Source organism: Aquarana catesbeiana, linkage group LG01 (genome assembly GCF_042186555.1).
Source record: "Aquarana catesbeiana isolate 2022-GZ linkage group LG01, ASM4218655v1, whole genome shotgun sequence".
Classification (NCBI taxonomy): domain Eukaryota; kingdom Metazoa; phylum Chordata; class Amphibia; order Anura; family Ranidae; genus Aquarana; species Aquarana catesbeiana.
The window spans coordinates 605,522,319-605,546,084 of NC_133324.1; the positions used below are offsets into that span (position 1 = coordinate 605,522,319).

Consider the following 23,766-nt stretch of genomic DNA (forward strand, 5'->3'; position numbering starts at 1 on the left):
CATGTTGATGAGGACAAGGGCCTCATCCCCACAACCCTTGCCCGGTGGTTGTGGGGGTCTGCGGGCGGGGGGGCTTATCGGAATCTGGAAGCGCCCTTTAACAAGGGGACCCCCAGATCCCAGCCCTCCCCCCTGTGTGAAATGGTAAGGGGGTACCCCTACCATTTCACAAAAAACTGTCAAAAATGTTAAAAATGACAAGAGACAGTTTTTGACAATTCCTTTATTTAAATGCTTCTTCTTTCTTCTATCTTCTATCTTCTATCTTCCTTCGGTTTCTTCCTCCATCTTCTTCTTCTTCTAGTTCTTCTGGTGCTTCCTCCGGTGTTCTTGTCCGGCATCTTCCTCCGCTGCGTTTTCTTCTCTTTTTCTCCTCGGGCCGCTCTGCATCCATGATGGCATGGAGGGAGGCTCCCGCTGTGTGACGCTTCTCCTCTTCTGACGGTTCTTAAATAACGGCGGGCAGGGCCACCCGGTGACCCCGCCCCCTCTGACGCACAGGGACTTGACGGGGACTTCCCTGTGGCATTCCCCGTGACATCAGAGGGGGCGGGGTCACCCGTTATGTAACCCTGCATTTTGTGACGCACTGTCAAAAATGTTAAAAATGACAAGAGACAGTTTTTGACAATTCCTTTATTTAAATGCTTCTTCTTTCTTCTATCTTCTATCTTCTATCTTCCTTCGGTTTCTTCCTCCATCTTCTTCTTCTTCTAGTTCTTCTGGTGCTTCCTCCGGTGTTCTTGTCCGGCATCTTCCTCCGCTGCCTAGGGATCTTCCTGCAGCTGAGCGCTACAGAAGACTTTGCCATAGGGAAATGTACTGGATTTTTTTACTAAACGTTCTGGCCCCTGGAGGGTTAAATGAGGACTTTGAACTCAGTGCTATACTTTAGATTTCATAGACCTCAGACCTCCTATTATCATTTTCCTCCTCATGAGTTATTTTATGATTCCACCAATATGTGATGTCATATGTCAACTATATTTGTCTGAAAAAATCTTGGCGCACACACATACTCATGATATGCAAAACTCTAGTGTGTATGTGCATATATGTGTATGTGTGTGTGTATGCATAGGCTTACACAATTATCTACTAGCCTGCACAACACATTTGTTCATACACATTTATATCTCATTGATTGCTGTTGGCTTTCTCTATTTATATGTGCTCTCTAATTTCCTAACAATTTTAAACATTTTCATCCTTTTATAATTCCTTTATTATATATTTATTTTATTAAAAAGTGTTAAACTCATTTTTATACATACATTTTTCTACACACATTTTTTCTTCTTAAGAACGCTATTTTATACTGTCGGCTTCCTCTTTTCTCATTATTGTTCCTGCCCACGGCCAGCCCAAAGAATATAAATTATGTACAGCTATTCCCATGGTCATAGGTTGATAAAGGAACCATCTAGAGTTCCGAAATGCGTCCCTCTCTTATGACCTCATCCGCTCTGCGCTGCAGTCCAGGCTGGTTTGTTGTCCCTCAGCGCTGACATCACTTCTGGGTCTTCTCTTCTTTTCCTTGGATTACATCAGTTCCACCGGCTGATTGGATCTGCTGTGATTACACACAAACAGCCTGGGGACTTTCTTCCACTGTGACCCCTTCCAATGCCGCAGAACGCATCCTCCCACGTATTTTCATGATGTGTCGTTTTTGCCTTCTTATCTTGTAAGTGTTTTTAATCCCGTTGGGGATATTAAAATGTGTCTACTTCTGCACTTAGAGGCGCCTTTTCTTTGTTGGTGCAATCCTTATGGGTAGAGCTCCAAAGGGATGAAGCTAAGGGGAAAATAATACTGGGAGTATGCTATAGGCCCCCTAACCTGAGGGAGGAAGGGGAGACAGATCTCCTATCACAAATTAGATTAGCAGCAAGGATGGGAAGTGTTATCATAATGGGGGATTTTAATTATCCAGATATAGACTGGGCGGAGGGAACCACGGATTCTTCTAAGGCTCGCCAGTTCCTAAATGTCTTGCAGGACAATTTTCAGATGGTAGATGCACCAACTAGAAATAAAGCGTTACTGGATCTACTGATTACCAACAATACAAACCTGATCACGGATGTGGAAATACGGGGCAATTTAGGTAACAGCAATCACAGGTCAATTGGCTTCATAAATCACACAAATAGGAAACATAAGGGGAATACAAAGACACTGAATTGCAAAAGAGCCAACTTCCCTAAAATTTCGAACCTTGCTAGAAGGCATAAATTGGGATAAAATCTTAGGAACAAAAAACACGGAGGAGAGATGGGTTTGCTTTAAGAGCATATTAAATAAGGGCATTGGCCAATGCATCCCATTGGGTAATACATTTAAAAGAGCGAACAAAAGTCCTGGATGACTTAACTACAATGTAAAAATGCATATAAAAGCAAAGGAGAAGGCCTTCAAAAAAATACTAGGTTGAGGGATCATCCTCAGCATTCAGACTTTATAAAGTCTTTATAAAGAATGCAACAAGAAATGTAAGGGTGCAATAAGGACAGCTAAGATAGAACATGAAAGACACATAGCAGAGGAAAGCAAAAAAAATCTCAAGAAATTCTTTAAGTATGTAAAGAGTAAAAAAGGGAGGACAGACCATATTGGCCCCATAAAGAATGAGGAAGGACATCTGGTTACAAAGGATGGGGAGATGGCGAAGGTATTGAATTTATTCTTCTCCTTAGTCTTCACGAGGGAATCGGGGGGCTTCCGTAACCAAAACTGCAGTGTTTATCCTCATGACACATCACAGGAAGCACCTCCATGGTTAACAGAGGACAGAATTAAAATTAGACTTGGGAAACATAACATTAATAAATTACCGGGACCAGATGGCTTAAACCCGAGAGTACTTAGGGAACTCAGTCAAGTAATTGCCGAACCATTGTTCCTCATTTTTACTGACAGTCTACTGACTGGAAGGGTACCAGCTGATTGGAGAAAAGCCAATGTAGCACCAATATTTAAAAAGGGCCCAAAATACATCCCTGGGAATTACAGGCCAGTTAGCCTAACATCAACAGTATGTAAACTCTTGGAGGGGATGATAAGGGACTATATACAAGATTTTAGTAATGAGAACGGTATCATTAGCAGTAATCAGCATGGATTCAGGAATGAACCAATCTTATAACCTTCTATGAGGAGGTGAGTTGCCATCTAGATAAATGAAGGCCCATAGATGTGGTGTATCTGGATTTTGCAAAAGCATTTGACACAGTCCCCCATAAACATTTACTGTACAAAATAAGGTCCATTGGCATGGACCATACGGTGAGTAAATGGATTGAAAACTGGATTGAAAACTGGCTTCAAGGGCGAGTTCAGAGGGTGGTGATAAATGGGGAGTACTCGGAATGGTCAGGGGTAGGTAATGGGGTCCCCAGGGTTCTGTGCTGGGACCAATCCTGTTTATTTTGTTCATAAATGACCTGGAGGATGGGGTAAACAGTTCAATCTCTGTATTTGCGGACGATACTAAGCTAAGCAGGGCAATGACTTCTCCGCAGGATGTGGAAACCTTGCAAAAAGATCTGAACAAATTAATGGGGTGGGCAACTACTTGGTAAATGAGGTTTAATGTAGAAAAATGTAAAATAATGCATTTGGGTGGCAAAAATAGGAATGCAATCTATACACTGGGGGGAGAACCTCTGGGGGGAATCTAGGATGGAAAAGGACCTGGGGGTCCTAGTAGATGATAGGCTCAGCAATGTCATGCAAGCTGCTGCTAACAAAGCAAACAGAATAGTGGCATGCATTAAAAAGGGGATTAATTCCAGAGATAAAACGATAATTCTCCCACTCTACAACACTCTGGTCCGGCCGCACCTGGAGTATGCTGTACAGTTCCGCCCACCAGTCCTCAGGAAGGATGTACTGGAAAGGGAGCAAGTACAAAGAAGGGTAACAAAGCTAATAAAGGGTATGGAGGATATTAGTTATGAGGAAAGGTTGCGAGCACTGAACTTATTCTCTCTGGAGAAGAGACGCTTGAGAGGGGATATGATTTCAATTTACAAATACCGTACTGGTGACCCCACAATAGGGAGAAAACTTTTATGTGAGAGACCAACACAAAGTGGCACATAATCATGAAGTGAAAGCAAAATAAGTGGTTTTCAAATTTTTTTACAAATAAATATGTTAAAAGCGTGGTGTGCATTTGTATTCAGCCCCCCTGAGTCAATACTTTGTAGACCTTTTGCTGCAATTACACCTGCAAGTCTTTTTGGGTATGACTCTACCAGCTTTGCACATCTAGAGAGTGAATTTTTTGCCCACTATACTTTGCAAAATAACTTAAGCTCCGTCAGATTGGATGGAGAGCGTCTGTGAACAGCAATTTTCAAGCCTTGCCACTGATTCTCAATTGGGTTTAGGTCCGGACTTTGACTGGGCCATTCTAACACATCAATATGCTTTGATCTAAACCATTCCATTGTAGCTCTGGCTGTATGTTTAGGGTTGTTGTCCTGCTGGAAGGTGAACCTTCGCCCCAGTCTCAAGTCTTTTGCAGACTCTTAACTGTTTTTTTTCTAAGATTTCCCTGTATTTGGCTCCATCCATCTTCCCATCAACTCTGACCAGCTTTCTTGTCCCTGCTGAAGAAAAGCATCCCCACAACATGATGCTGCTGCCACCATGTTTCATGGTGACTATGGTGTGTTCAGGGCGATGTTCAGTGTTAGTTTTCCACCATACATAGAGTTTTGCTTTCAGGGCAAAAAGTAAAATTTTGGTCTCATCTGACCAGAGCACCTTCTTCCACCTGTTTGCTGTGTCCCCCACATGGCTTTTCACAAACTGCAAAAACTGGACTTCTTATGGCTTTCTTTCAACAATGACTTTCTTCTTGCCACTCTTCCATAAAGACCAGATTTGTGGATTGTGGAGTGCGCTACTAATAGTTGTCCTGTGGACAGAGGCTCCCACCTGAGCTGTGGATCTCTGCAGCTCCTCCAGAGTTACCATGGGCCTCTTGGCTGCTTCTCTTATTAATGATCTCCTTGCCCAATCTGTCAGTTTAGGTGGACGGCCATGTCTTGGTAGGTTTGCAGTTGTGCCATACACTTTCCATTTTCGGATGATGGATTGAACAGTGCTCAGTAAGATGTTCAAAGTGTGTAATGTTTTTATAACCTAGCACTGCTTTAAACTTCTCCACAACTTTATCCCTGACCTGTCTGGTGTGTTCCTTGGCCTTCATGGTGCTGTTTGTTCACTAAGGTTCTCTAACAAACCTCTGAGGGCTTCACAGAACACCTGAGATTAAATTACAACAGGTGGACCCTATTTGCACATTAGGTGACCTCTGAAAGCAGTTGGTTCCGCTAGATTTTAGTTAGGGGTTTCAGAGTAAAGGGGGCTGAATACAAATGCATATTTATTTGTAAAAAATTTTGAAAAACATTTATAATTTTCCTTCCACTTCACAATTATGTGCCACTTTGTGTTGGTCTATAACATAAAATCCCAATAAAATACATTTACGTTTTTGGTTGTAACATGACAAAATGTGGAAAATGGGGTATGAATGCTTTTTCCTCTTTAAGTATCCTATATTGGTTTGGTCATCAGTCTTCAGAAAGGATGCCCTTGAACTGGGGAAAGTCCAGAAAAGGGCAATGGGACTGGAGGACCTCTTTTATGATGGATGCAAAAATCCAACTTACTCTCCCTAGAGTAGAAGAACGTAAGAGGGGATATGATCACAATATACAAATCTTTAAAGGGTCACTGTGTCATTGGTAGAAAACTATTTCATCTAAGGTCTCTAAAGAAGACACTGTTAAAGTGGTAAGGATGTGGAACTCCCTTCCACAGTTGGTGGTGTCAGCGAATAGTGTATGTGAATTTAAAAAATTGTGTTTCTTAGCAAACACAATGTTCAGGGATACTGAAAATGGTAGTGACACACACACACGCACACTGAACTGGATGGTCCAGTGTCTTTGTTCAACCTTACCAACTATGTAACTATGTTTGAGAGGTTGTCCAGGGAAGTGTAAATCTTAGCTTTTTTAGAAAATGGTCAATCCTAATGGGCCAGGTGCATAGGTAAGCCTGGTTCACTTTTCACACACTTTTTACATTTCTTTATTTTAGTTGTCATACATACTGAGAAATGAACAATTTAATTAATCCATCAATCATATGAGCTCCAACAAATCCATTCAAAATCCAATTAACAGCATTACTCCTATCTTAAATACATCCACAGAAAAAACAATAACTAGTTATTTGAGATAGTCCCCATTCTATCTTCCATTAGACCTGCTTCTCTTGTATGCCCTGACAACATACTTTACTAATAAGAAAAACCTCTACATATCTGAAGAGGCAAACGGAGAAAGTTAGCATTCCTAAAAAAAAAAGAGAAAAAAGATAGAAAGAGAGAAGAAAAAAAAAAAACACTGATAGGGGAGGGGGAGTCGGAGTTGGAGGGGAAATGTACTGAGGAAAAGGCGAGTTTACTATACCATCATCCAGGGAAGTGGGGGCACCCCCAAGGCCCCCCACTCCTCTCTTTTTCAAATACTCTCAGGAGCAAAGAGGGAACTCCCTTCCTCCGGGAAATTTAAATGTATTCCATTGGCCCCAAGTTTCTAAATATGTCTCCTTTCGATTTTGAGCCGATAATAACAAATCTTCCATCCTATTAACCTCTTCAATTCGTGTGACCCATGTAAGAATTGTGAGAGGGCTCGTATCTCTCCACGGCCGTACGATACATGATCTAGCAGCATTAATAAGATGGCGCAAAATTAATTTTCTATCTGTTTTCCCCGGTATATTTGAGACATGTAACAAAAATAGGGCTAGATCTTCTGGGAGGTTATACTCAGTAAATTTCTGTGCTATCCGCCGTATCACCCTCCAGAAGTACTCCAGTTTTGGGCAGGACCAAAGAACGTGGAGTAGAGTCCCTCTTTCCTCCTGACACCTCCAACATTTGTCCGGGATCTCCAGGAAGGAATTTATTAAGTAATGAGGGTGTACGATACCATCTTGTCATTATTTTAAAATTAGTTTCTTGGATTCTTGTGGATATTGAAGATTTTAACGCAAGATTTACTATCTGCCTATGTTGTGCCTGGGTGAAAGTCCGGTCTAATGTCATTTCCCACTTCCTTATATATGGAGGGACATAATCCTCTTGGGGGGCAACCAGTAGTGCATACATTTGCGAGATTAAGTGAGAGCAAGGCCCCGTCCCTTCACATACTTGTTCTAAGGATGTCAATGTTCGTTGAAATCTGTCTGGAGGTGGGAGAGTGTTAAGGAAATGTCGCAACTGAGCTGCACTCCAGAAATCAAGACAGAAACGGTCGTTGGATGAGATTAGTTCAGGTAATGAGAGCCATGTCCCGGTTGCTATTTGTATAAAATGCGAAGCCTGAAAACACTGTGATTCTGAAAGTTTCCTAAAGGGTCCCTCCTGTAGTCCCGGAGGGAAATGAGGATTCCCTACAATAGGGTATAGGGGGGAGTTGACAGATGATAATAAAGTGGTGGAACATATTCGAGAGCAAATACGCAGGTTAGGGCCCAAGGTTGGGTGCTTTTTGAGAGCTGAACTCAGGTCTCCAAAGTACCAAACCGCACAACGCAATGGGACCTCACACTGTGATTGCTCGATTTTTGGCCATATTTTAGTGCCAGCATGCCTACACCAGTCTACTAGTCGCGCCATATGAGCCGCCTGATAATATTTCTGCATATCTGGTACCGCTACCCCGCATATTGTATAGGCATTGTCATTAAACAGAATTCTGGGCCTTTTATGGGCTCAAATGAATTCAGTTATCATCTTATTAGTCTGTTTAAAGAATTATGGGGGTATATGAATGGGTAGAGTTTGAAAGAGATAGGAAAAATTAGGTAATACTGATATTTTTATTATGTTACATCTACCGAACCAAGAGAAAAGGCCCTGATGCCATTTAGAAAGTAAGAGTTTCACTCTACTCAGTAGAGGTGGAAAATTCAACTCAAAGGTTTGGTCCAATTTAGGTGGAATCAACGTGCCCAGGTATTCGATGCCCGTATAGGTCCATCTAAACTTAAAATTCATTTTTAAAATGTTAATTTGAGTCGTAGTCATAAAAAAACCCATTGTCTCTGACTTGGACATATTAGTTTTTAAATTGGACAGTGCACCATATTGGTGCAATTCTCTTAGTAGGTTTGGCATAGATATAACAGGTTTAGTAAGGCAGAATAAAAGATCATCCGCATATGCGGATACTTTATGATGTAAATCTCCGGTTATTAACCCCCTAATATCTGGGTTTTGCCACTTCTCACACAGCCTATTTGGGGACATAAACAGTGGAATTCAACTGTATGGCAACAAATGATCAGACCTTTGTTTAGAATGTTTTTGTTATAATAAGTCAATTCAGTGGCTGTCCAAAGTCCTTCCCAGTGCAGCCTAAGAGGAAATATATGGGCTGCCAGGTTATCTTTATTTAGCTCTGCCTCAGCAGTTTGATTAATAGAATATGGAACTTTGGTAATTAATCTTTTAGAGCCCTGTTGTCAAACTTGTGGGTCACTGGCTCAATGTATTTAAGTACTGGACTTGGGCCATCACCTGATGGACACCCGTGGGCAGATTGCAGAGTGGCAGCGGGTGGCTGGGTACTGGAATGCTCTCTGTGTTCCAGTACCTGGCATTGAAAGAACACCTGTAGTATAGCAAGGCAGAGTGATCTCCACCCAAGAGTACAGGTATAGTCCCAGCCAGATGAAGTGAGCGAGAGGAAGAGTGAGAGCAGCACCGGAGTGCATAATCAGGTAAGTAACTATTGAGCACCAATGTAGGGGGTTTACCAGCACTGGCACTGGCTACCAATGTGGGGGAGTGTAACAGGATTGCCACTGACCACAAAAGTGGGTGGTTTAACAGCACTGCCACTTACCACCAAAGCGGGGATACTAAAATACACTATACCTGACCACCAATGCAGAGGGGGTGTATAACAGCACCACAGCATGACCATCAATGCAAGGGTCTTAAAGTGGTTTTACTCTCTAAATCAACATTAACTATTTCTAATCTTTATGCTGCTAGTGAAAACGAATGCATTAGTAAATAGGTAGTTATATTATATTTATTGTTTGATTTTTTTTTTCAAACAAGTCCCCAATAGGGACACTAGTTCTGGTGACCTGTGGGAACCCAAGGCATTCCCTTAATTGTCAGGGATTTCCTCTCACTTCCTGATTTGGAATTGGGACAAGAAGTAAAGGTTAATCTCCCAATGGGACACAGATGGCAAAAGAAAAAAAACTAACCCTTCATTACTCTATACAAACTGAAAAATAAAGTTTTGCCTTTAGTTGCACTGAAAACTGCTAAAAATTACTATATCTACAACTCATAATACAGTAGTGTGATGGTCAGTGGGAGGAATGCTCCTTACACTTGTGGTCACTGGCAGGAATTACCCCTTATAGATAGCTATAAAGAACAATAGTGTTAGTAGGAACTTGTGGGGAGATATCTCTAAAAATAATTGTGAAAAAGTAAAGTATCCTCACTACATATGACATATATTCTAACAATGGATTAGACCATTGTGATATGCATGTACAATGTATTATGTTTGGAGTGATTGGAAAGTTTTCTGCGGCAAATGATGTTTATGCTTGTATATTCACAAAGAAGTCTCTAAAAATCTGGCGAAAATGACAGGAGAAAATACTGTAGATAGACTTTACTTCATAGATTGGGGTGCATTTACATTATTCTGGCTCAGGAAACCTTGGTTTCCAACCTTACTCCAACTCAGTGTGGAACCACCAGTAACTCTTCCAGTAACTCTCAGGCACAGTTCTTACACCCAGAATCCCAAGGTTACACCTCATGGTGTGGAAATTGAGATGCAGAAGCTGTTAGGCCAGGGTTGCTCAGAGGAGGTGGTGACCGTACTATTACTAGCCAGAAAGAGTACAACAAATAAGACTTATCAGAAGGTCTGGGCAAAGTTTGCAGAGCTTGCCATATGAAACACCTGGAACCCGTTATCTCCAAAGCTGCTTCAAATCCTTCAGCTCCTTCAGTTAGACTTAGGTGTAAATACTTTGAAAGTCCACATCTCAGCTCTATTGGCCATGACAGGAGTCAAATAGGCCTCCATCCTCTGTTCATCCAGTTCATAAAGGCATGCTTAAAGTTGAGGCCACTTAGGAAACCAACCTTTCCCAAGTGGAATCTAGCAGTGGTCCCTGTAGCTCTGGCAAAAGCTCCTTTCCATCCTTCAGAGTCAGCATCTATGTGGGACTTAACCTTGAAAGCTTTTTTAGAGTGGTCCTAAAACCTTTGGAACGCTTCTTTGCAAAAGTAGCTATGTCTTTTCACTTCAATCAAGAAGTAATACTCCCATCCTTACTTAACCAGTCAGGGGTCCCCCCATCCACTGGATGTAGTCCTCACTCTTGAAAGATTACCTGTCTGAGACTGCCACATTCAGAAAAGCAGACAACCTTTTTGTGATAACGCATAGTCTCAGAAAAGGGCAAGCTGCATTGGTTTGTACTTTAGCTTTCTGGTTTGTTAAAACCAGCAAAAAGATTTACTCATTACAGAGGCTTCCCGTTCCAGAGGGCTTAAGAGCACATACAAAATAGATCTGGCCCAGCTGACCACAGTGGTTTTTGATAGATCTGTTGTACAGGCTTGCCCTAATACTTGTCATTAAATCTTCTCTTTATGTTGTATAGTCCTAACTGGCGAGTTATTTCCCAGTGTATGCTGCCATAACGCACCAAAAAAACAGAAAATTGTATACTCACCTGTCTGTATTTTTCCTTTCCTGTGCATCTTCATGACAGCATACAGGGTCTCACCCTTGAGGTGATAGTTACGGAGAATGCTGCGGGCTGGTTCCTTCAGAGCTTTATAGTTTATTGGTCCTATCAGGCTGAGGGGCAGACCCCCAAAACCAGTGTATGCTGCCCTGAAGATGCACTAGGAAAGCAAAATTATGGAAAGGTGAGTATACAATTTTCTGTTTTCCTCCAGACGTAAAGAGTGCCCTCTTGTCATCTGTAATTACCTGAAAATTCACTAAATGGACCACCTATGTAATTATACAGTATCTCACAAAAGTGAGTACACCCCTCACATTTTTGTAAATATTTTATTATATCTTTTCATGTGACAACACTGAAGAAATGACACTTTGCTACAATGTAAAGTAGTGAGTGTACAGCTTGTATAACAGTGTAAATTTGCTGTCCCCTTAAAATAACTCAACACACAGCCATTAATATCTAAACCGCTGGCAACAAAAGTGAGTACACCCCTAAGTGAAAATGTCCAAATTGGGCCCAATTAGCCATTTTCCCTCCCCAGTGTCATGTGACTCATTAGTGTTACAAGGTCTCAGGTGTGAATTGGGAGCAGGGGTGTTAAATTTGGTGTTATCGCTCTCAATCTCTCATACTGGTCACTGGAAGTTCAATATGGCACCTCATGGCATAGAACTCTCTGGGGATCTGAAAAAAGATTTTCTGCTCTAAATAAAGATGGCCTAGGCTATAAGAAGATTGCCAAGACCCTGAAACAGCTGCAGCACGATGGCCAAGATCATACAGCGGTTTAACAGGACAGGTTCCACTCAGAACAGGCCTCGCCATAGTCGACCAAAGAAGTTGAGAGCACGTGCTCAGCGTCATATCCAAAGGTTATCTTTGGGAAATAGACATATGAGTGCTGCCAGCATTTCTGCAGAGGTTGAAGGGGTGGGGGATCAGCTTGTCAGTGCTCAGACCATACGCCACACACTGCATCAAATTGGTCTGCATGGCTGTCGTCCCAGAAGGAAGCCTCTTCTAAAGATGATGCACAAGAAAGCCCGGAAACAGTGCTGAAGACAAACAGACTAAGGACATGGATTGCTGGAACCATGTCCTGTGGTCTGATGAGACCAAGATAAACTTATATGGTTCATATGGTGTCAAGCGTATGTCGTGGCAACTAGGTGAGGAGTACAAAGACAAGCCTACAGTCAAGCATGGTGGTGGGAATGTCATGGTCTGGGGCTGCATGAGTGCTGCCGGCACTGGGGAGCTACAGTTCATTGAGGGAACCATGAATGCCAACATGTACTGTAACATACTGAAGCAGAGCATGATTCCCTCCCTTCGGGGACTGGGCCGCAGGGCACTATTCCAACATGATAACGACCCCAAACACACCTCCAAGATGACCACTGTCTTGCTAAAGAAGGTGAGGGTAAAGGTGTTCGACTAGCCAAACATGTCTCCAGACCTAAACCCTATTGAGTATCTGTGGGGTATCCTCAAAAGGAAAGTGGACTAACATATAACATCCACCAGCTCCATGATGTCGTCATGGAGGAGTGGAAGAGGACTCCAGTGGCAACCTGTGAAGCTCTGGTGAACTCCATGCCCAAGAGGGTTAAGGCAGTGCTGGAAAATAATAATGGCCATACAAAATATTGACACTTTGGACCCAATTTGGACATTTTCACTTAGGGGTGTACTCACTTTTGTTACCAGCGGTTTAAACATTAATGGCTGTGTGTTGAGTTATTTTGAGGGGACAGCAAATTTACACTGTTATACAAGCTGTACACTCACTACTTTACATTGTAGCAAAGTGTCATTTCTTCAGTGTTGTCACATGAAAAGATATAATAAAATATTTACAAAAAAAAAATATTTTCTGCAAGTTGAGTATTATTATTTTTTAGGTATCTTTAACTTTTATTGCACAAACCCTAAATGGTCCTTCTCCATTTCCCATCAGACTAACTTGAAGTGATTTTATATTTTCCTGAAGACTCTTTGTGAGGCACATAATATTCTGTACCATCCACAAAGTAATTAATACTTCAGCAATGTCAAGACAAAGAACTCTTTATAAAGGATGACATCACTTACAAACTCCCCATTGACCTGTTATAGAGGAAAGAGTTTCAGACCACTAAAGCAGGGACAGTTAAGTACGATATATTTTAACAAACAATGAGTACTTTTTGCTGGATTGTATTAGTTACACTTACAAATATTAATTTAACCTTTTAAAATCTTAGAAGCCATGCCCATAAAATTGCACATATCCATATTTGTTTCCCAGAGTTTAAACAGAAAATACACTCCCTTAACATAGTACATGCATCAAATAGATCACTGCCTTTCCTTCCGCGTAAGGCTTGTGGTTTTGTCATTGAGGACCTAGTAAAGATACCATGCTACTACTAAGAGATACCTGCCTCCTTTGTAGCTTTTCCATGAATAGTATTTGCCTCGAAATGCCACATTGTCAAATTCTGCGCACTGCATTTCCCGGAAGTCCTGTGACCCAGGTGGGCACTCCTGGAAAATAAAATTCTATTTAGTTATGTATTGAAACAATTTGAATGTTATGTTGTGGTGAACTGAAGAAACTATGTATGCAACAGCATAAGTTGAGGGTCCCTGTCACTTAGAACCTGAAATCAGGGCTAAACAAATGTTATTCAAGTACAAAACAAAAAAGCCATGTGAATTCTTATTTGTCCCTTGTGTATATCTGTGCAGTAATCCAGCTTGAAACAACTTTTTTTTTGCCTGTGCAGAAGTAAAAACAGGCCAGTGCTGCTCTCTCTCCTTGTGACTGGTCAGACAGCCTGCTGGCTGTGTGCAGGCCAGTGATAATGTAGCTCCTATTTTACAAAGGCATTTGGTGAACACAAAGTGGAATTTATATCTTTGATACTGAGGAATGTATTTCAATTAATGTTTTTTTTTTTTTTTTTTACCCAGATCTCAGTATTAAAGGAGAATTATGATGGAGAAATATGGCCAAAACTCTTTTAGCCATCCTTCTCTGCACTTATTTCTGCACTTCTTTGACACAGATTTAGTTGACAGTGGTTAAAGTCTGCTGTCGGCTGACATAACAGAGTTGGTCTAGAATCTGCAGGCCAGGGATCCTGACAATAATGTCTGGATCTGCTCGGATGCCTGACCTGCAGCTGGCTCAGGCTCTCAGCGGGACGCTGAGAGCCTGAGCCAGCCACTCCCTCCCAGTCCAGTGCTTCAGTGAGCGCTGGAGGGGCAGAGCACAGAGCGGTGACTGACAGTCATGGTTCTGTGCTCAGAGCAGATCAGAGAACTGAGCGATTAGTGATCTTTGATCGCTTAGTTCCAGGTGTAGAGCCAGCAGGGGACAGCTGCAGCATCAGATCAATACTGCAGCCATCTAGGTGAGTATGTGAGTTTGTTGTTTTACGTTCCCACATTTCTCTTTTAAGAACAGCCCATTCTAAACCACTGTCACCAGTGCAATCCTGGACTGCTTAGTGTTTGCTCTTTTTCTTAAATCTTGCAAGCCTTTTACCCTTTGGTCATAAATCATATTTCTTAATTATTCTTTAAAGGACGTGGTCACAACAAAATAATCTGTTAGTTAGCATAACCCCTCCGCCTCACATCTCTCTTCAGTGTATTGCCTGTGTACTAAGGGTACAGACAGCTTTTCTCCTCAGAGAAAAGCAAAAAAATTTTTTTTTCCTTTTTAACTAAAGTGTTATTCTTCAGTCAAGATCCTTTTTTAACTACAGAGCTAAGAGAGCTCCCTTTGCAGTTTTTCAGATTGGTTGTCCCTTAGGGCTACCTTGGAGGCTGTACCTGGTCTCCTCTGTGTGAAAGATGTGGGGTCAGGCAAGTGCTCTGCTTGTGTTCCAGAGACCTGGTATAATTTGTTAGTTAGCCACAGAGCACAGTACAGGTCCTGGCCATAATACACCCACTGGCATAACCCTGCCCCTGAAGACTCTCTATGGAGTATGCCCAACCAGAGGGATGAAAACTTGAGTCTGAGCTCCTTGGGTCCCTGGTCCCTTGACACTTTCTGGTACTGATAATGGAGTTACAGGTGGGAAAAAGGCTGTGCCACTGTGAAAAGTCTGTGTTATAACCCTTGTGTCACAAGTATACTGTATCTATGTGGAGGGTCACCTACTAGTGTGTCACTTGCACACACTTACACAGCCGCTCCCTCCTTCACTGAAGCCTTTGTTGGAGGGTCCTCCGTGGATTCTCCTTGCTGCTGCTCCACAATGACAAAATCATAGAAGCTCTCGTTGCTACTGCAGCTGGTTTATGTGTATCTCTTGGAAACTTTTACAATTTACATACTTGCAGTATGTCAGATCATAAGCACAGACATAGTGGTCCTGTGGGCCTTCCTGGCTCTATCTACTAACAGCTCCAATGTGACTTGCAGTGTCCCTCCCTATGGATCTAATCTGACTTTCCGGTCCTTGTTGACATCCAGGATGCCTAGACTGCATATTTGCATCTTTCCAATGGATCAACGCTCCCTGAGTTGTGCTATGGGAACATAACACTACCAGATTGTTTCCACTTCCTTTGGTCTGTCCACTGCACTTCGATCTTCCACCAAGTCGCTAGCCTCTGTGTTAGACAGGCCGCAGATTATGTGATTTTCTTTCCTGAAATCACAAGTTGCAGGAAAGAAAATCACTCGATTCCACCCTCAACACAGTCAGTGTTGAAGGGGAAATCCCTCCTGCTGAGCTATTGTCCCTGCCACGTTGAGTTGTCCCTGCCAGGAGAACACAATGGTTATTGCTAGCGGCTATACCTGCTGGCAATAATCGCATGCTAGAAATCCAACGTGCTGGTTGTACTCAAGTCGATTGATGGATCGACTTGGGTACAATCAGCCTGCCCATAGATGGATTGAATCTTGGCTGGTCCCTGCTGAACTGCCCAGCTTTAGCCTTGCAATACTCTCAGGACATTCCTGTTGTTGATAACCTCCTACTGAATGAACAGTTGACACAGACATACCAGTCAATGTCTAATGCCCCGTACACACGATCGGAAATTCAGCCAGCAAAAGATTGAGAGCAGGCTCTCTATTTTTCAGATGGAAAAAGTTCCTATTGGAAATTCCGTTCATCTCTAGCAATTCCGACGCGAAAAATTCCTACGCATGCTCGGAAACAACTTGACGCATGCTTGGAAGCATTGAACTTCATTTTCTCGGCTCGCCGTAGTGTTGTAGGTCACCGCGTTCTTGACAGTCGAAGGTTCAGAGAACTTTTGTGTGACCGTGTGTATGCTAGGCAAGCTTGAGCGGAATTCCGTTAGAAAAACCATTCCGATCGTGTCTACAGGGCATAACAAGCTGCTCAAATTCTACAGAGGTTTAGTTGGACCTGAAGACAGTGCTGGAACTGACTTATCGCTTGGGTATCTATGTCTCCTTCTAAATATTGCTCAGTCCAGGTTTTTTTTCGCTGACTCTTCGCTCAAGGGGTACAAAACTGACAGGTGGACTTCCTCAGTTGTTGTCTGGACTCACCTCTTCACCCAGAGGTGTTTCAAGAGCTATGTTACTGGTGTTAAATGCCAGATACTGACTTTCTGGCTTCCAGATTCAACAAAAAACTTTCCAAATTTGCCTTCAGGTCCAGGGGTCCTATAGCATAGAATGACTTTGTGGGATCAGTTCAAACTGATCTATGCCTTTCCTCCTCTTCTTCACAGAATCAGGACAGAATGAATTCTGATGATACTTATTGCACTGAACTGGCCCAGGCAGAGGTGATAATTGGACCTCATCACGCACCTGGAAGACTCTCTGGACTCTTTCTAACATACCCCAAACTTTTGAACTTCAGAATGAGGGACACTTGAGGGAGAAAGCGACCGACTATGCACTACGTGCACGTGTTACGCGCACTACAGCAAATGTGGGTGTGCTTAAACTCTTAACAGTGGGAGGGGCTTAATGGACATGGTTAAACAAAAGGTTAATGCAAAAGTTAATCCCCCCCCTACTACTACCTGCCACTTCCACCGCATGCCAAGATATTCCAAATGGCTAAAGAGTAATTTCAGATCTTTATTTACATATTGAGAGGATTATTCGAAAGAATTTGGAGGAACAGTATGTCAAAATGTGGACAGTTTCTCCAAAATCTTTTGACTACTCTGGAGAAGGGGTAGGCAACAGATCAATGCAAGTGGTTGGTGTCAGTAGGGGAGTGGGCGGTGTCAGTAGGGCAGTGGACAGTGTCAGTAGGGCAGTGGACAGTGTCAGTAGGGCAGTGTCAGTAGGGGAGTTGACAGTGTCAGTAGAGCAGTGGACGGTGTCAGTGGAGCAGTGGACAGTGTCAGTAGAGCAGTGGACAGTGTCAGTAGAGCAGTGGACAGTGTCAGTAGAGCAGTGGACATTGTCAGCAGGGGAATGAACAGTGTTTGGACAGTATCAATAGAGCAGTGGACAGTGTCAGTCAGTGGACAGTTGACACAGGCAGTATGGCTGTGGAACGTGTCAGTAGGGCAAAGGATGGTGTCAGTAGGGCAGTGGATGGTGTCAGTAGGGCAGTGGACGGTGTCAGTAAGGCAGTGGACAGTGTCAGTAGGGCAGTGGATGGTGTGTGGACAGTGTTAGTAGAGCAGAGGAAGTGTCAATAGGGCAGTGGATGGTGTGCGGGCAGTGTCAGTAGGGCAGTGGACGGTGTGTGTACAGGGTGAGTTTTTTTTTAACCAATTTTTTTTGTTTGCAATTTAATTATTGATAGTTTTTTTCATTTTTTTTAGCAGCCCTGTTGGGGGGGGGGCTCTGGTGGAATATCAGGGGTCTAAACTGACCCCTGATGCCTCACTTTTGAAAAAGAGAAAGTGATTGAAGACACAGACCTCAATCTCCATCTCTGCAGCCTCGGCTATACAGAATGAATTAACAGGAAGAGCTCTGCGCTGTCTTCCTGTTCATTCACACGCTGAAGCATGGTAAACCAAGTTCTCTATCCTGAAACATCCCTCGCAGAGGCCATAGGCTGGGGGAGGCAGGGAAATAAGAGTAAGTCACAGAGGGCCTGGGCAGCAGAAATAAGAGTAAGCTGGACAGGGGGGCAGCATATACAGGAACCGACCCCCTCCATTTTCCTCCTGCAGCCTCTGAAAGCCATCTCCCCCTTTCCTGCCAGCTTTCAGTGGTTGCAGAAGGAAAATAGAGTGGGTCGGTTCCTGTATATGCTGCCCCTCCTGACCAGGTATAGGACCTAATGCAGGGGTGTCCAACCTTCTGAAGAGCGGTGGCCACTTCAGCAACTTGATAACCAGTTGTGGGCCACAAGGAGTGGAGCGGGCACTCCACATGTGCAGAGCAGACACAGATACAGCCTGCTCTACTCTATGGGCCCTCTGATCTGATCCGCCCAGACGGAAGGGAACAGATCCCCTTCTGTTTTTTTTTTTAGCGGATCGGATTGGATGTAGGCGAGTGTACATGGACACAAATCCGTTTCCATCTGCCGCTCCATAGAAGTGAATAGAGGGTCCGATTGGGTCCACCTGAAAAATAGACAGGCGGACCCGATTGGACTGATCGTATGAAAGGTGCCTAAGGCTGCTTTCACACTGATGCACTGTGGTTGACACCGTGGGTGCAGCACAGTGTACTTGTGGCTTTCCTGCTGGTTAGTTGCCATAGAATTCTATTATATACTGCAGGTGTGATGGATGCACTTTCTGAAAGCACACCAAACCTACAGGTAATAACAGAAGTCTATGGCTCAGTGCAGGCAACCAGCAGCTGCACCTGTTTGAAAGCTGCCAAGTGTAGCTAGTGTACCAGTGTAGAAAACAGACATGTCCATTGGTGCTTAATTTTAATAAAAAACTGACCTCGGTCTTTATGGCTGGCTGCTGCTGTCCCCCAGGGCGGGTATGGCTGACGGCTGATGCTGTCCCCCAGGGCGGGTATGACTGGCGGCTGCTGCTGTACCCCAGGGCGGGTATGGCTGGTGGCTGCTGCTTCTGCCCCCCAAGGTGGGTATGGCTGGTGACTGCTGCTGCTGCCCCCCAAGGTGGGTATGGCTGGTGGCTGCTGCTGTCTGCAGGGCTGGTATGGCTGGTGGCTGCTGCTGTCCCCCAGGGCAGGTATGGCTGGCGGCTGCTGCTGTCCTCCAGAGCGTGTATGGTTGGAGGTTGCTGCTGTCCCCAGGGCAAGTATGGCTGGTGGCTGCTGCTGTCCCCAGGGCAGGTATGGCTGGCGGCTGCTGCTGCCCCCCAGGCAGGTATGGCAAGCGGCTGCTGCTGTCCCCCAGGCGGGTATGGCTGGCAGCTGCTTCTATCCCCAGGGCGGGCATGGCTGGAGGCTGCTGCTGTCCCCCTCAGGCGGGTATGGCTGCTGCTGTCCCCCAGGGCAGGTATGGCTAGTGGCTGCTGCTGTCCCCCAGGGCCGGTATGGCTGGCGGCTGCTGCTGCTGTCCTCCAGGGCAGGCGTGGCTGGAGGTTGCTGCTGTCCCCAGGGCGGGTATGGCTGGCGGCTGCTGCTGTCCCCCAGGCGGGTATGGCTGGTGGCTGCTGCTGATCCCCAGGGTAGGTATGGCTGACGGCTGCTGCTTCTGTCCCCAAGGCAGTTATACCCACCCTAGGGGACAGAAAGCCAGCCAGCCATACCCACATGTGGCCCATAGGCCGGCGGCTGAGCACCCCTGACATAATATAGGGAGGTGGAACGGGCCCCTGGAGCATTGGCCCAGCACTATGCCGTTATGTCTACAGGGGTCCCGCTGCTGCCTGCACAGTACAAGTCTCAGCATGTTCAGAACTTATCCCTCCCCCATGCTGGCTCCTGTCACTCCAAGGGGAATCCAGGGAAGTCCCCCTCTCTTTTAATAGAAGCCCCCAGCCCTGTTAGTTTCCTGGACAGTAGAATGTACTTAGTCACCCCCATCCTCTGCTCTCACCATAAACATGCTTGCTTGTAGGATTTACTGCACCCAGTTAGAGAGCACTTCCCCTGGCCGGGCCCCTGCCATTACTGAGGAGGGGGCTGAGAGGGCAAAAACGAGGCCAGGAGAGATCAGCGGGGATTGAATTGGAGTGAAAGGTGAGGGGAGAAGGCCAGCGAGGAGAAGGCAGGACCAGCTCAGAGGGGGCGGGATGTCTCACGGAAGGGGGGGGGCCAACTCACAGAGGTGCATGGATAGGGAGGACAGGGAGTTGGGAGGCAGCTTCATTCTAAGCATGAGAATGGCCCCTTAGCAGATGACCCGCCTCCTCCACTCAGCAGCCCCGTTCCAACAGCACCTGGCTGTGTGCAGGGGAGAGGAGTGGTCTGTCCCATAACATACTGGCCCTTATGCGAGCCCGCTGCCCACACACAGTAACAACATAAAACCGAATGCAACAGGGAGCCGCACGGGCCCCCCTGAAGCATGGGCGGGGTCACAGTTGCGACTCCTCACACTACACCTATGATCCTGACCCTCTGCAACTTTGTCCTGGCCAGCAATGTATGAATGCCAGCTCTGCACTGGTTGGATGACAGAGGCGGGTCTGGGTAGCTCTTCCTGACTGCACAGTGCACATCCAGCCGGATTGTCCACCAATCCCTGGTTGTGCTGGATGATCACACTGCTGCAGGCCCTACTGAGCCAGAACCCATCACATAATCAACAGAATTATGCGGGACAATGCCCCTGCAGGTCAGGACTGCGGGACAGAGGTGTGAATGCGGGAAAGTCCCGCCCAATCCGGGACTGTTGGGAGGTATGTTTCTAATAGCCCATATCTTTTGTCCCAAGGACCAGTTTACCATCCTGTTTCAGAATTGCTAACTTTTCCAGCATGGTTGTTGAAGCCCTGGTCCTGCTCCCATAGTTCCCACTGTGACTCAATGGATTTTCAACCTGGTTCTGTCAGCCATTCAAGTGCCAGCTTTTGAACCTCTCAAAGATATTCCTCAGCTCATGTTAACCCACATGTTTGCCTTCCTCCTGGCCTCTTTGCTGCTAGTTTCTAGGTTGGTGGCCTTGCCTTGCAAAGAGCCCTTTTCTTGCGCTACACAGAGACAAGTTTGACTTCAGGCCTAGTGCCTCCCTTTCCTTAGGGTGGTTTCATGCCTTCACCTTAACCAGGACATTATGCTACCATATCTCTGTCCTGTGTTGATACATTCCAAGGAGATGTTCCTCAATTGTTTTGATGTAGTACAAGCTGTCTGAGTTTATTTCTCAGCTGCTTATTCCTATAGGCAGACTAACTCTTTTCATCGTTCCTAAAGGTCCCGTAGGTGATAGCCTGCTTCTCATTACACAATTTCCCAGGTGGCTTAAGCAGCATGTTCTTCCAGCCTTTGGGCTTAAGGATAGGGCTCCATCGTTTCCTGTCAGGCCCACTCTACAAGGTATTTGAGTGCCTCTTGGGCTTTCTGGCATGGGGCATCTGTTTTCAAGATTGCATGGTTGCTATTCAGTTTGCTGATGCAAACTTTGGATAGAAGGTCTTTCAGGCAGCTCCATAAACTGTAACTAGTGCCCTGTTTTAATATGTTGTACTGTGGTCTTGCTTGTGTTTTGTTTGCTGTGTTGCCCGCCCCTAAGTTGGATTGCTTATGGAAGTCTTCTGCCCTGTGTTCTTTAAAGAACCGTTTCAGAAAACAGGAATTTTGACTTACCTTAAAATCCTTTTCTTGGAGTTTATTAAAAGACACAGGTCTCCTATCTGTTTTATGATCACTCCTGCTGTTGCTTTTGCGAGGGACTGAAGCATGCTGGTAGTCAGAGGGATTATACTAACAATTTTTTTTGTTGTTAGTTTCGAAATCTGTAGGAGTTAAATACATCTCAGAATTCCTTCTGCCCTCTTGTCCTTAATGAACTCTTAGAAAAGATTTAATGATAAGTCAAAAATCCTGCCGAAACTGATTTTTTTTCTAGCTTTAGATCTACATGCAGGAAAAACTGAACTTGAATCCCCTTTAGTCTACTTTAATTGTTTTGCTTTTAGGCATTGCTGCAGGGTCAATGCGGGGTCAATGATGTCAGAAGGATGCTGCCTGGAACAAGGAGTTTTGAGGAGCAAAGTGTGAAGATCCTTTGCTCAATCCTTCCACATGTTTAATGGATGTGTGGGATGCTTTGGAAAAACACTGGGCGTGTGAAGGAACTCCTCAGAGGTCTATTTTGGCAGTGCTGCTGAGAAGTGGGGTTCCATGCCTCTCTATTATCATAGAGAGGAAAGAGGGAGGGAATTGCATGTAATCCTAGCCTCAGAACCCATACCATGCTCTTAGCCAGTTTGCTCATAAGTTTGTAGAGCATCAGTGTACTAAAATAGTTTTTTGCCCCGTGTACCAAAATTATTAAAGGCATATACACACATTTGGATTGAGTGAAGTTTGTATAACATGTACACTAAATACCTATGCTGGACAGAGAATAAAAATACAACTTAAAGAGGTATTAAACCCAAAAGCAACCATATACTATGTTGCGGCTTACCAATTTTTAGATGTGATGGCTGAATTGCTTTTTTTTTACATAGTTGCATAGTTAGTCAGGTTGAAAAAAGACACAAGTCCATCTAGTTCAACCAAAAAAAAAAATCATACAATCCCATATACACAATCCTTCACCTACAGTTGATCCAGAGGAAGGCGAAAAACACCAGCAAAGTATGCTCCAATTTGCTACTGCAGGGGAAAAAATCCTTCCTGATCCCCCGAGAGGCAATCGGATTTTCCATGGATAAACTTTACCTATAAATGTTAGTATCCAGTTATATTATGTACATTTAGGAAAGAATCCGGGCCTTTTGTGGGAGTCTATTCCACATTTTCATAGCTCTTACTGTGAAGAAACCTTTCCGTATTTGGAGATGAAATCTTTTTTCTTCTAGACGTAAAGAGTGCCCCCTTGTCCTTTGTGATGACCGTAAAGTGAATAACTCAACACCAAGTTCACTATATGGACCACTTATGTATTTCTACATGTTGATCATATCCCCCCTTAATCTCCTCTTCTCAAGAGAGATACAATTCAGTTCCTCTAATCTTTCATTTTTTTTAGGCTTTCTTTCTTTTATTGTCACCTGATGATCTAGCCAGTAAAGCCGGCCATACATGGATCAAAACCAGCCAAAATTTAAATCCATATATGGGCAGGCTTGGCTGTAGACCAGTTGATCTATCGATCGTATTGTGTACAACCAGTCTGTTGGAAAATTTTACCTCAATCAGCTGGCGGTGCTGGAGGAAGTCACTGAGTGTGTGGATAAGGGTATCAAGTTATTTTTCTTCATTCAACCCGCTGATTAAATGTAAAAAAAATGACTCATGTGTAGTCAGCCTTATGCCACGTACACACGACCGGACTTTTCGGCATCAAAGGTCGATGTGTGATCTTCATCGGACCTTTTCTGTCTAAAAATCTGACTGACCTTAGAAATAGAACAAGTTTCAAATCTTTCCGACTGACTCGATTTCTATCGAAACATCAGTTCGTCTGTATGCTAGTCCGATAGACCAAAAACGACGCTAGGGCAGCTATTGGCTACTGGCTATGAACTTCCTTATCCTAGTCCAGTCGTACGTCATCACCTTCGAAACAATCAGACTTTGTAGGCAAGTCCGTTTCGACGGAACTCCGTCGAAAAGTCCTTCAGAGTTCAGTCTGACGAGAAGTCCGCTCGTGTGTACACGGCATTAGTCTGTACTTTTCAACAGAACAAGTTATTCTGCAGATGTAGTAGTTTGAGGGTTGAGACAAAACATTTACCAATGACAAGAGTGTTTATACTGTTCAGCTTTTATTTATGTAAATGCTTTAGCATTTTACATGGCCAGATCACTGGCCAGATCACCAGGTGAAAACAGAAGGAAAAAAGCCTAAAAAAGGCAAACAAATGCAGTCACTACAGCTAAGGATTAGTAAGCTGCAATATATTACATTTTTAATTTTG

The 23,766-nt window shown here is 44.2% G+C and overlaps 1 protein-coding gene across 1 annotated transcript in view; it reads right to left on the reverse strand.

The window, feature by feature from the left end:
- Window positions 1-23,766, reverse strand: part of ADAMTS10 (ADAM metallopeptidase with thrombospondin type 1 motif 10) — a 272,206-nt gene that overhangs the window by 76,340 nt on the left and 172,100 nt on the right. Inside the window, exon 16 of the mRNA XM_073599198.1 lies at window positions 13,266-13,368. Coding sequence (XP_073455299.1) covers window positions 13,266-13,368 — 103 coding nt within the window. The remainder of the gene's footprint in view (window positions 1-13,265; window positions 13,369-23,766) is intronic.